The 14,749-nt window shown below is 35.1% G+C and overlaps 1 protein-coding gene across 1 annotated transcript in view; it reads left to right on the top strand.

Annotated features, from left to right (window-relative positions):
• The first annotated feature begins 2,011 nt into the window (after window positions 1–2,011).
• The window catches only part of tert (telomerase reverse transcriptase), a 33,146-nt gene continuing 20,408 nt past the window's right edge, over window positions 2,012–14,749 (top strand). Inside the window, exons 1-6 of the mRNA XM_087786103.1 lie at window positions 2,012–2,469; window positions 8,406–9,570; window positions 9,993–10,176; window positions 11,400–11,553; window positions 12,442–12,609; window positions 13,059–13,220. Of these exons, the coding sequence (XP_087642229.1) occupies window positions 2,248–2,469; window positions 8,406–9,570; window positions 9,993–10,176; window positions 11,400–11,553; window positions 12,442–12,609; window positions 13,059–13,220 (2,055 nt within the window). The 5' untranslated portion in view covers window positions 2,012–2,247. The remainder of the gene's footprint in view (window positions 2,470–8,405; window positions 9,571–9,992; window positions 10,177–11,399; window positions 11,554–12,441; window positions 12,610–13,058; window positions 13,221–14,749) is intronic.

The raw sequence follows: 14,749 nt of genomic DNA on the forward strand, positions 1-14,749 counted from the left end.
TCAATAAATGTGTCTTTATATCACATCTTCTGTTATCAATAAATGTCTCTTTAAATCACATCTTCTGTTATCAATAAATGTCTCTTTATATCACATCTTCTGTTATCAATAAATGTCTCTTTATATCACATCTTCTGTTATCAATAAATGTCTCTTAATATCACATCTTCTGTTATCAATAAATGTCTCTTTATATCACATCTTCTGTTATCAATAAATGTCTCTTAATATCACATCTTCTGTTATCAATAAATGTCTCTTTATATCACATCTTCTGTTATCAATAAATGTCTCTTAATATCACATCTTCTGTTATCAATAAATGTCTCTTTATATCACATCTTCTGTTATCAATAAATGTCTCTTTATATCACATCTTCTGTTATCAATAAATGTCTCTTAATATCACATCTTCTGTTATCAATAAATGTCTCTTAATATCACATCTTCTGTTATCAATAAATGTCTCTTAATATCACATCTTCTGTTATCAATAAATGTCTCTTTATATCACATCTTCTGTTATCAATAAATGTCTCTTAATATCACATCTTCTGTTATCAATAAATGTCTCTTAATATCACATCTTCTGTTATCAATAAATGTCTCTTTATATCACATCTTCTGTTATCAATAAATGTCTCTTAATATCACATCTTCTGTTATCAATAAATGTCTCTTTATATCACATCTTCTGTTATCAATAAATGTCTCTTTATATCACATCTTCTGTTATCAATAAATGTCTCTTAACTGTTGTCTTCCTTCACGAGCTGAACGGTGACACGTGACTCTAGGGTCAAGACGAGATTTGAGGTTTTTCACGTCAATCAGGAGAATAAACGAGAAAACAAATCCAAACAAACCGCCCCGCAAAGACTCCAACTTCTATTGGCCCGACGCTAGCACCATTGACACTCCTGATTGGACGCGGTTTAGTAAGGCTCGCGTTCATTGGATAAAAATAAGGCCGTTAGATTGACGTCACAGATGTAGCAGAGCTTCTTTCCGCGTCTGAAGACTTTGATGGACATGTTTGAAACTGATCGATAGACTTTGATGGACATGTTTGAAACAGATCGATAGACTTTGATAGACATGTTTGAAACAGATCGATAGACTTTGATGGACATGTTTGAAACAGATCGATAGACTTTGATGGACATGTGTCAAACAGATCGATAGACTTTGATGGACATGTTTGAAACGGATCGATAGACTTTGATGGACATGTGTCAAACAGATCGATAGACTTTGATGGACATGTTTGAAACAGATCGATAGACTTTGATTGACATGTTTGAAACAGATCGATATACTTTGATGGACATGTGTCAAACAGATCGATAGACTTTGATGGACATGTTTGAAACAGATCGATAGACTTTGATGGACATGTTTGAAACCGATCGATAGACTTTGATGGACATGTTTGAAACAGATCGATATACTTTGATGGACATGTTTGAAACAGATCGATAGACTTTGATGGACATGTTTGAAACAGATCGATAGACTTTGATGGACATGTTTGAAACAGATCGATAGACTTTGATGGACATGTTTGAAACAGATCGATATACTTTGATGGACATGTGTCAAACAGATCGATAGACTTTGATGGACATGTTTGAAACAGATCGATAGACTTTGATGGACATGTTTGAAACAGATCGATAGACTTTGATGGACATGTTTGAAACAGATCGATATACTTTGATGGAAATGTTTGAAACAGATCGATAGACTTTGATGGACATGTGTCAAACAGATCGATAGACTTTGATGGACATGTGTCAAACAGATCGATAGACTTTGATGGACATGTTTGAAACAGATCGATAGACTTTGATGGACATGTTTGAAACAGATCGATATACTTTGATGGACATGTGTCAAACAGATCGATATACTTTGATGGACATGTGTCAAACAGATCGATAGACTTTGATGGACATGTTTGAAACAGATCGATAGACTTTGATGGACATGTTTGAAACAGATCGATAGACTTTGATGGACATGTTTGAAACAGATCGATAGACTTTGATGGACATGTTTGAAACAGATCGATAGACTTTGATGGACATGTTTGAAACAGATCGATATACTTTGATGGACATGTGTCAAACAGATCGATAGACTTTGATGGACATGTTTGAAACAGATCGATAGACTTTGATGGACATGTGTCAAACAGATCGATATACTTTGATGGACATGTGTCAAACAGATCGATAGACTTTGATGGACATGTGTCAAACAGATCTGACTCGAGCCGTTGAGGTTCTACGATCCATTTATCCTCGAGTCGAGTCTCTGGAGCAGTTTTCGAGGAGGATTCGGTTCTTAGAAGGACATGAAGTGTCTCTTGTTCAAGAGTCTGACACCAAACACTTCACAAGTTTCATTGGAAACATTTTTGTTTGTTTCGACAAGATTCCAGTCCAGAGACCGAGCTGTCGTCAGGTAATATATCTTATTATTAATGTGTTTACAAGCTGTCGTCAGGTAATATATCTTATTATTAATGTGTTTACAAGCTGTCGTCAGGTAATATATCTTATTATTAATGTATTTACAAGCTGTCGTCAGGTAATATATCTTATTATTAATGTGTTTACAAGCTGTCGTCAGGTAATATATCTTATTATTAATGTGTTTACAAGCTGTCGTCAGGTAATATATCTTATTATTAATGTGTTTACAAGCTGTCGTCAGGTAATATATCTTATTATTAATGTGTTTACAAGCTGTCGTCAGGTAATATATCTTATTATTAATGTGTTTACAAGCTGTCGTCAGGTAATATATCTTATTATTAATGTGTTTACAAGCTGTCGTCAGGTAATATCTTATTATTAATGTGTTTACAAGCTGTCGTCAGGTAATATATCTTATTATTAATGTGTTTACAAGCTGTCGTCAGGTAATATATCTTATTATTAATGTGTTTACAAGCTGTCGTCAGGTAATATATCTTATTATTAATGTGTTTACAAGCTGTCGTCAGGTAATATATCTTATTATTAATGTGTTTACAAGCTGTCGTCAGGTAATATATCTTATTATTAATGTAATTACAAGCTGTCGTCAGGTAATATATCTTATTATTAATGTGTTTACAAGCTGTCGTCAGGTAATATATCTTATTATTAAAGTATTTACAAGCTGTCGTCAGGTAATATATCTTATTATTAATGTGTTTACAAGCTGTCGTCAGGTAATATATCTTATTATTAATGTAATTACAAGCTGTCGTCAGGTAATATATCTTATTATTAATGTGTTTAAGAGCTGTCGTCAGGTAATATATCTTATTATTAATGTGTTTACAAGCTGTCGTCAGGTAATATATCTTATTATTAAAGTATTTACAAGCTGTCGTCAGGTAATATATCTTATTATTAAAGTATTTACAAGCTGTCGTCAGGTAATATATCTTATTATTAATGTGTTTACAAGCTGTCGTCAGGTAATATATCTTATTATTAATGTGTTTACAAGCTGTCGTCAGGTAATATATCTTATTATTAATTTATTTACAAGCTGTCGTCAGGTAATATATCTTATTATTAATGTGTTTACAAGCTGTCTTCAGGTAATATATCTTATTATTAATGTATTTACAAGCTGTCGTCAGGTAATATATCTTATTATTAATGTGTTTACAAGCTGTCGTCAGGTAATATATCCTATTATTAATGTGTTTACAAGCTGTCGTCAGGTAATATATCTTATTATTAATGTGTTTACAAGCTGTCGTCAGGTAATATATCTTATTATTAATGTGTTTACAAGCTGTCGTCAGGTAATATCTTATTATTAATGTGTTTACAAGCTGTCGTCAGGTAATATCTTATTATTAATGTGTTTACAAGCTGTCGTCAGGTAATATATCTTATTATTAAAGTATTTACAAGCTGTCGTCAGGTAATATATCTTATTATTAAAGTATTTACAAGCTGTCGTCAGGTAATATATCTTATTATTAATGTGTTTACAAGCTGTCGTCAGGTAATATATCTTATTATTAATGTAATTACAAGCTGTCGTCAGGTAATATATCTTATTATTAATGTGTTTAAGAGCTGTCATCAGGTAATATATCTTATTATTAATGTGTTTACAAGCTGTCGTCAGGTAATATATCTTATTATTAAAGTATTTACAAGCTGTCGTCAGGTAATATATCTTATTATTAATGTATTTACAAGCTGTCGTCAGGTAATATATCTTATTATTAATGTGTTTACAAGCTGTCGTCAGGTAATATATCTTATTATTAATGTGTTTACAAGCTGTCGTCAGGTAATATATCTTATTATTAATGTGTTTACAAGCTGTCGTCAGGTAATATATCTTATTATTAATGTGTTTACAAGCTGTCGTCAGGTAATATATCTTATTATTAATGTATTTACAAGCTGTCGTCAGGTAATAGATCTTATTATTAATGTGTTTACAAGCTGTCGTCAGGTAATATATCTTATTATTAATGTGTTTACAAGCTGTCGTCAGGTAATATATCTTATTATTAATGTATTTACAAGCTGTCGTCAGGTAATATATCTTATTATTAATGTATTTACAAGCTGTCGTCAGGTAATATATCTTATTATTAATGTATTTACAAGCTGTCGTCAGGTAATATATCTTATTATTAATGTGTTTGCAAGCTGTCGTCAGGTAATATATCTTATTATTAATGTGTTTACAAGCTGTCGTCAGGTAATATATCTTATTAATGTATTTACAAGCTGTCGTCAGGTAATATATCTTAATATTAATGTGTTTACAAGCTGTCGTCAGGTAATATATCTTATTATTAATGTGTTTACAAGCTTTCGTCAGGTAATATATCTTATTATTAATGTGTTTACAAGCTGTCGTCAGGTAATATATCTTATTATTAATGTGTTTACAAGCTGTCGTCAGGTAATATATCTTATTATTAATGTGTTTACAAGCTGTCGTCAGGTAATATATCTTATTATTAATGTGTTTACAAGCTGTCGTCAGGTAATATATCTTATTATTAATGTGTTTACAAGCTTTCGTCAGGTAATATATCTTATTATTAATGTATTTACAAGCTGTCGTCAGGTAATATATCTTATTATTAATGTGTTTACAAGCTGTCGTCAGGTAATATATCTTATTATTAATGTATTTACAAGCTGTCGTCAGGTAATATATCTTATTATTAATGTGTTTACAAGCTGTCGTCAGGTAATATATCTTATTATTAATGTATTTACAAGCTGTCGTCAGGTAACATATCTTATTATTAATGTGTTTTACAAGCTGTCGTCAGGTAATATATCTTATTATTAATGTGTTTACAAGCTGTCGTCAGGTGATATATCTTATTATTAATGTGTTTACAAGCTGTCGTCAGGTAATATATCTTATTATTAATGTATTAACAAGCTGTCGTCAGGTAATATATCTTATTATTAATGTGTTTACAAGCTGTCGTCAGGTAATATATCTTATTATTAATGTATTTACAAGCTGTCGTCAGGTAATATATCTTATTATTAATGTGTTTTACAAGCTGTCGTCAGGTAATATATCTTATTATTAATGTATTTACAAGCTGTCGTCAGGTAATATATCTTATTATTAATGTGTTTACAAGCTGTCGTCAGGTAATATATCTTATTATTAATGTATTTACAAGCTGTCGTCAGGTAATATATCTTATTATTAATGTATTTACAAGCTGTCGTCAGGTAATATATCTTATTATTAATGTGTTTACAAGCTGTCGTCAGGTAGTATATCTCATTATTAATGTGTTTACAAGCTGTCGTCAGGTAATATATCTTATTATTAATGTATTTACAAGCTGTCGTCAGGTAATATATCTTATTATTAATGTATTTACAAGCTGTCGTCAGGTAATATATCTTATTATTAATGTATTTACAAGCTGTCGTCAGGTAATATATCTTATTATTAATGTGTTTACAAGCTGTCGTCAGGTAATGTATCTTATTATTAATGTGTTCACAAGCTGTCGTCAGGTAATATATCTTATTATTAATGTGTTTACAAGCTGTCGTCAGGTAATATATCTTATTATTAATGTGTTTACAAGCTGTCGTCAGGTAATATCTTATTATTAAAGTATTTACAAGCTGTCGTCAGGTAATATATCTTATTATTAATGTGTTTACAAGCTGTCGTCAGGTAATATATCTTATTATTAATGTAATTACAAGCTGTCGTCAGGTAATATATCTTATTATTAATGTGTTTAAGAGCTGTCGTCAGGTAATATATCTTATTATTAATGTGTTTACAAGCTGTCGTCAGGTAATATATCTTATTATTAAAGTATTTACAAGCTGTCGTCAGGTAATATATCTTATTATTAAAGTATTTACAAGCTGTCGTCAGGTAATATATCTTATTATTAATGTGTTTACAAGCTGTCGTCAGGTAATATATCTTATTATTAATGTGTTTACAAGCTGTCGTCAGGTAATATATCTTATTATTAATTTATTTACAAGCTGTCGTCAGGTAATATATCTTATTATTAATGTGTTTACAAGCTGTCTTCAGGTAATATATCTTATTATTAATGTATTTACAAGCTGTCGTCAGGTAATATATCTTATTATTAATGTGTTTACAAGCTGTCGGTAATATATCTTATTATTAATGTGTTTACAAGCTGTCGTCAGGTAATATATCTTGTTATTAATGTGTTTACAAGCTGTCGTCAGGTAATATATCCTATTATTAATGTGTTTACAAGCTGTCGTCAGGTAATATATCTTATTATTAATGTGTTTACAAGCTGTCGTCAGGTAATATATCTTATTATTAATGTGTTTGCAAGCTGTCGTCAGGTAATATATCTTATTATTAATGTGTTTACAAGCTGTCGTCAGGTAATATATCTTATTAATGTATTTACAAGCTGTCGTCAGGTAATATATCTTAATATTAATGTGTTTACAAGCTGTCGTCAGGTAATATATCTTATTATTAATGTGTTTACAAGCTTTCGTCAGGTAATATATCTTATTATTAATGTGTTTACACGCTGTCGTCAGGTAATATATCTTATTATTAATGTGTTTACAAGCTGTCGTCAGGTAATATATCTTATTATTAATGTGTTTACAAGCTGTCGTCAGGTAATATATCTTATTATTAATGTGTTTACAAGCTTTCGTCAGGTAATATATCTTATTATTAATGTATTTACAAGCTGTCGTCAGGTAATATATCTTATTATTAATGTGTTTACAAGCTGTCGTCAGGTAATATATCTTATTATTAATGTATTTACAAGCTGTCGTCAGGTAATATATCTTATTATTAATGTGTTTACAAGCTGTCGTCAGGTAATATATCTTATTATTAATGTATTTACAAGCTGTCGTCAGGTAATATATCTTATTATTAATGTGTTTTACAAGCTGTCGTCAGGTAATATATCTTATTATTAATGTGTTTACAAGCTGTCGTCAGGTAATATATCTTATTATTAATGTGTTTACAAGCTGTCGTCAGGTAATATATCTTATTATTAATGTATTTACAAGCTGTCGTCAGGTAATATATCTTATTATTAATGTGTTTACAAGCTGTCGTCAGGTAATATATCTTATTATTAATGTATTTACAAGCTGTCGTCAGGTAATATATCTTATTATTAATGTGTTTTACAAGCTGTCGTCAGGTAATATATCTTATTATTAATGTATTTACAAGCTGTCGTCAGGTAATATATCTTATTATTAATGTGTTTACAAGCTGTCGTCAGGTAATATATCTTATTATTAATGTATTTACAAGCTGTCGTCAGGTAATATATCTTATTATTAATGTATTTACAAGCTGTCGTCAGGTAATATATCTTATTATTAATGTATTTACAAGCTGTCGTCAGGTAATATATCTTATTATTAATGTATTTACAAGCTGTCGTCAGGTAATATATCTTATTATTAATGTGTTTACAAGCTGTCGTCAGGTAATATATCTCATTATTAATGTGTTTACAAGCTGTCGTCAGGTAATATATCTTATTATTAATGTGTTTACAAGCTGTCGTCAGGTAATATATCTTATTATTAATGTGTTTACAAGCTGTCGTCAGGTAATATATCTTATTATTAATGTATTTACAAGCTGTCGTCAGGTAATATATCTTATTATTAATGTATTTACAAGCTGTCGTCAGGTAATATATCTTATTATTAATGTATTTACAAGCTGTCGTCAGGTAATATATCTTATTATTAATGTGTTTACAAGCTGTCGTCAGGTAATATATCTTATTATTATTATTACTTGTTTCTTCCGCTGTCACAGACGACCATGTTTAGATGTGAAGCTGCTCAAGTGTTCTTCTCTGAACTTCTCTCTGGTCTTCTCAGCTCTGTTCACCTTCTGAACTCTTGGCTTTCGTCCTCAACACTTTGAAGAGGAAACAAAAGCGAAACATCTTGACGTTTGGCTACAGTTTCCAAAGTTCTGCTGATGGAAAACAAACTTTAGATCCTTTTCAGTTCCAAAGCCATGTGTGTCAGAACGCAGCCTACATCTACGGCAGCGACCAGTGGAAGAAGGTCCTCGCTCGTCTGGGAACCGACCTGTCGCGTCATCTGCTGGAGAACTGCTCGCTGTTCATGGCCGTCCCCCCAACATGTGTCCTTCAAGTGTGTGGGTCACCCATCTATGAACAGGTCCCCAGCCCGGCTGCTGTGTCCAGGTTCTCTCTTCAGTCCCGGTCCAGGACCAAGAGCAAGAAGAATTCTAAAGTAGCTCTGAAGGATCTTCACTGCTTCCATTCTTCCTCAAACACTAACCATGATGGCAGATCTCACCAGAAAAGAAAACCATGTGACCAGGATGAGGAGGGACCTTCAGGACAGTCCAAAAAGAGGTTCTGTGAGCGTGAAGTCCCCAGTGTTGAAGAACAGGTGTTAACAGGTTCAGCAGGTCCATCTCTGGACCGAGTCGATGCCTCAGAATCACCTGCCGATACTTCTCCAGCACAAACGTTCATTCCTGCTCTTCAGTTTGCTTATGGAGGCACCGGGATGAGGAGCTTCATCCTCAACAGGAAGAAGAAGATCGGCGACGAGTCGAGAAGATTGATCGGCGAAGATTTGGTCCAAATCATTTTCCTCAAAGGTCCGAAGTATCTCGGAGAACGAGAGGCAGAGAAGAAGTTGCCTCGACGCTTGTTCTACATGGTGCCCTTGTTCAGTCGGCTGCTGAGGCGACACCAGAGATGTTCCTACACCAGACTGCTACACAGGATCTGTCCACTGGTGAGGAGGACGAGTGACAGCGGCGAGGACTTGAACTTCTTCCTGCACCAGATCTGTGCACCTCACCGGGTCCATCTGTTCGTCAGGAGGTGCCTGGATGTGGTGGTTCCCTCGGAGCTGTGGGGCTCTGAGGACAACCAGCGAACCTTCTACGCCAGAGTCCGCCGCTTCCTGCGCAGCGGCAAGTTTGAGAAGATGTCGGTGGCGGAAGTCATGTGGAAGATCAGAGTCAACGACTGCAACTGGCTGAAGATCAGCAAGACGGGTGAGGATCTTCTCTCCAAGAACCTGATCAGGAACGTTTCCTCAAAGCAAACTAAACTTAACTTGAAATTGAAAGTTAGAAAATGGGAAATTAGATAAAAAAAGGGAAGTTTAAAAATACAGGAAGAATGAACGCAGTAGATTAATAATAAAATGTACAAATAAATGAAGAAAGAACGCAGTAGATGAATAATAAAATGTACAAATACATCAAAGTTAAAATATAGGAACAAACAAAAGTATAAATATAAAGCATCATTCTTTCATTCATTCATTGATTTTGACATCTTTATATTTAATCACACATTGTTTTCTTTATACATTTAGTTCTGTAATGATTATTGTGTTCAATAAAGTAATTTAACGCGTATTAATCCATGTTTGTTGAAGAGATAAATGAGATAATACTCGACGCCTCCACAGGAAGGGTTCCAGCCACTGAGCTGACATGTCGCACACGCCTGCTGGCTCGGTTCCTGACCTGGATCCTCCAGGGTTTTGTCACTGGCCTGGTCCGGTCCTGCTTCTACGTGATGGAGGGACAGAAGAAAGCTCTCAAGTTCTATCGCCACGATGTCTGGGAGAAGCTGCAGGACCTGGCTTTCAAGTGAGTGCACACACACAAGTGTTACACATCTACGTGTGGTAACACATCTACGTGTGGTAACACATCTACGTGTGGTTACACATCTACGTGTGGTTACACATCTACGTGTGGTAACACTTCTACGTGTGGTTACACATCTACGTGTGGTAACACATCTACGTGTGGTTACACATCTACGTGTGGTAACACTTATACGTGTGGTAACACTTATACGTGTGGTAACACTTATACGTGTGGTAACACATCTACGTGTGGTAACACTTATACGTGTGGTAACACTTATACGAGTGGTAACACATCTACGTGTGGTAACACATCTACGTGTGGTAACACATCTACGTGTGGTAACACATCTACGTGTGGTAACACATCTACGTGTGGTAACACATCTACGTGTGGTAACACTTATACGTGTGGTAACACATCTACGTGTGGTAACACTTATACGTGTGGTAACACTTATACGTGTGGTAACACATCTACGTGTGGTAACACATCTACGTGTGGTAACACTTATACGTGTGGTAACACATCTACGTGTGGTAACACTTATACGTGTGGTAACACTTATACGTGTGGTAACACTTATACGTGTAAATACAGAACTAAATATCGTCAATAGTGAACGTTGATGATTCTCAAGAACGTCCAGAAACACCATTTCAACGTTTAATTCACTCTTTTATCGTCCATTACAATCACATGGACTTGTACTACAATAAAAACACATTCAAGTACTTGTACTACAATAAAAACACATTCAAGTACTTGTACTACAATAAAAACACATTCAAGTATTTAGTTTTTGATGGATTCAGAAGAAACATCCGATTAAATTGTTGTAAAATGAAAAGTTTTCAACTTTTTATCACTCTATGTCCAAGTGTTGACAAATGTCTGCTCGCTCGCACAACACACTTCTGTCACTCAGATCAGATTCAAGTCAAAAGTCTATCACAGTGGATCACCTTCGTGATGATCAGAAGAATTGAATTGATTGAGATTCTGGGTGTTTTATTTTTTGTCATATTGCTGTTGTTTTCCCCTCGCGGGACAATAAAGGATTGATTCTGATACAATGATCCTCAAATCATTATCGAAGGCACTATTTGAGAAAATGTTTTGAAGCATTTGTTCTTCTCTTGATGATTCTTCTCGATACGATGTCCAGGATCTAGAATCCTACTGACCTTCAGATCCAGCTCATGAGTGTGTTGTTTCAGGAGCCACGTCTCTAAGGTCCAGCTTGAAGAGTTGACCCCGGAGCAGGTCTCGTGTCTCCCCGACACCAGCGTCATCTCACGCCTGCGCTTCATCCCGAAGACGGGCGGCGTGCGAGCGATCACGCGTGTGATGGAGGCGAAGAGCAGGACGAAGGTAGACATGTCTGCTGAGATGGTTCCACATGTCTGCTGAGATGGTTCCACATGTCTGCTGAGATGGTTCAACATGTCTGCTGAGATGGTTCAACATGTCTGCTGAGATGGTTCAACATGTCTGCTGAGATGGTTCAACATGTCTACTGAGATGGTTCCACATGTCTGCTGAGATGGTTCCACATGTCTGCTGAGATGGTTCAACATGTCTGCTGAGATGGTTCAACATGTCTGCTGAGATGGTTCAACATGTCTGCTGAGATGGTTCAACATGTCTGCTGAGATGGTTCAACATGTCTACTGAGATGGTTCCACATGTCTGCTGAGATGGTTCAACATGTCTGCTGAGATGGTTCAACATGTCTGCTGAGATGGTTCAACATGTCTGCTGAGATGGTTCCACATGTCTGCTGAGATGGTTCAACATGTCTGCTGAGATGGTTCAACATGTCTGCTGAGATGGTTCCACATGTCTGCTGAGATGGTTCAACATGTCTGCTGAGATGGTTCCACATGTCTGCTGAGATGGTTCAACATGTCTGCTGAGATGGTTCAACATGTCTGCTGAGATGGTTCAACATGTCTGCTGAGATGGTTCCACATGTCTGCTGAGATGGTTCAACATGTCTACTGAGATGGTTCAACATGTCTGCTGAGATGGTTCAACATGTCTACTGAGATGGTTCAACATGTCTGCTGAGATGGTTCAACATGTCTGCTGAGATGGTTCAACACGTCTGCTGAGATGGTTCAACACGTCTGCTGAGATGGTTCAACATGTCTGCTGAGATGGTTCAACATGTCTGCTGAGATGGTTCAACATGTCTGCTGAGATGGTTCAACATGTCTACTGAGATGGTTCCACATCCGTGTGACGTTTGAGCCTCAGTTCCACAGGATGCGTCTCCACGACCTTCAGGCCGTCCTGCTGGCTTGTGCTCGCGAGTCTCCGGCGCTCCTGGGATCCACGGTCTGGGGAAAGAGTGACGTCCACAGAGTCCTGTCGTCCTTCCTGTCTCTGAAGGACGCCACGGAGGAACCTCTCTACGTCGTCAAGGTGGCTTTGTTTGTGATCCAAGAGCTTCGTTTTTTATTGATAACAATATTATTACAAACACAATTACTGATTATAATGAGATGTTTTGTTACAGTTGATCAAAGAGAATCGTGTCAATTTATTTATTCAAATACATTTATATATATTTTTATAACAATATTATTACGAACACAATTATTGATTATAGTGAGATTTTCTGAGTTCACGTTGGTTCAGTGTGTATGTTCTCCCTGTGACGTGTGGGTTTACTCCGGGAACTCTGGTTTCCTCCCACACTCCAAAAAGAGGTTGATTGAGAAGTGAGAAGGAATAAATGAAGAGATAAAGTCTAATCAAAGCAGCTGATTCAGGATCAGATGCTTTGACATCGAACACATTTACAATAAATATGAATGTATTTGAAAATAAGCTACAACACAAGATGAACTTTGACCTCTATGTTTTAACAGGTGGATGTTAGCGGCGCTTACAACAGTCTCCCTCACAGGAAGCTTCAAGAGGTCATAGGTCAGGCACTGTCATCAGTCAAGGACAAAGACTTCAACGTACGAACTTTTGCCAAAATCTGGGCCGAATCTGAAGAAGGTCTGAGGAAGTCTTTTGTGCGAGAGGTCAGTGAGGTCAAGGGTCGTGGTGTGTGTTGTTGAAGTGGTTACTACACAGTTACACACAAACGATTGTCTTTACACACGAACATGAAAGAAATAAGAGTCACAAATATAAATATATATCTATCTATATATATATTTATAGAACATGAATCATATTGAAAGTCCTCAAGAGTCGTATTTATTTGTTACTAGAAAATATATTTGATGAAAAAAGATCATTAATATATATTTGATCAAAAATATTGCTGTTTTTCTAAAAACATCAACAAACATTCATCCAAGTTCCTCCTTGAGTCGAGCAGAAAGATACCACGTGTGAGAACATGTTAGTATAAGTACATGTTCAGAGGGTTAGTATAAGTACATGTTCAGAGGGTTAGTATAAGTACATGTTTAGAGGGTTAGTATAAGTACATGTTCAGAGGGTTAGTATAAGTACATGTTTAGAGGGTTAGTATAAGTACATGTTTAGAGGGTTAGTATAAGTACATGTTCAGAGGGTTAGTATAAGTACATGTTCAGAGGGTTAGTATAAGTACATGTTTAGAGGGTTAGTATAAGTACATGTTTAGAGGGTTAGTATAAGTACATGTTTAGAGGGTTAGTATAAGTACATGTTTAGAGGGTTAGTATAAGTACATGTTTAGAGGGTTAGTATAAGTACATGTTTAGAGGGTTAGTATAAGTACATGTTTAGAGGGTTAGTATAAGTACATGTTCAGAGGGTTAGTATAAGTTCATGTTTAGAGGGTTAGTATAAGTACATGTTGAGAGGGTTAGTATAAGTTCATGTTTAGAGGGTTAGTATAAGTACATGTTTAGAGGGTTAGTATAAGTACATGTTCAGAGGGTTAGTATAAGTACATGTTGAGAGGGTTAGTATAAGTACATGTTGAGAGGGTTAGTATAAGTACATGTTGAGAGGGTTAGTATAAGTACATGTTGAGAGGGTTAGTATAAGTACATGTTGAGAGGGTTAGTATAAGTACATGTTCAGAGGGTTAGTATAAGTACATGTTGAGAGGGTTAGTATAAGTACATGTTGAGAGGGTTAGTATAAGTACATGTTGAGAGGGTCAGTATAAGTACATGTTGAGAGGGTTAGTATAAGTACATGTTTAGAGGGTTAGTATAAGTACATGTTTAGAGGGTTAGTATAAGTTCATGTTTAGAGGGTTAATATAAGTACATGTTTAGAGGGTTAGTATAAGTACATGTTCAGAGGGTTAGTATAAGTACATGTTTAGAGGGTTAGTATAAGTACATGTTTAGAGAGTTAGTATAAGTACATGTTTAGAGGGTTAGTATAAGTACATGTTTAGAGGGTTAGTATAAGTACATGTTTAGAGGGTTAGTATAAGTACATGTTTAGAGGGTTAGTATAAGTACATGTTTAGAGGGTTAGTATAAGTACATGTTTAGAGGGTTAGTATAAGTACATGTTTAGAGGGTTAGTATAAGTACATGTTTAGAGGGTTAGTATAAGTACATGTTCAGAGGGTTAGTATAAGTACATGTTTAGAGGGTTA

This window comes from Callionymus lyra, chromosome 3 (genome assembly GCF_982586985.1).
Source record: "Callionymus lyra chromosome 3, fCalLyr1.hap1.1, whole genome shotgun sequence".
Classification (NCBI taxonomy): Eukaryota; Metazoa; Chordata; class Actinopteri; order Syngnathiformes; family Callionymidae; genus Callionymus; species Callionymus lyra.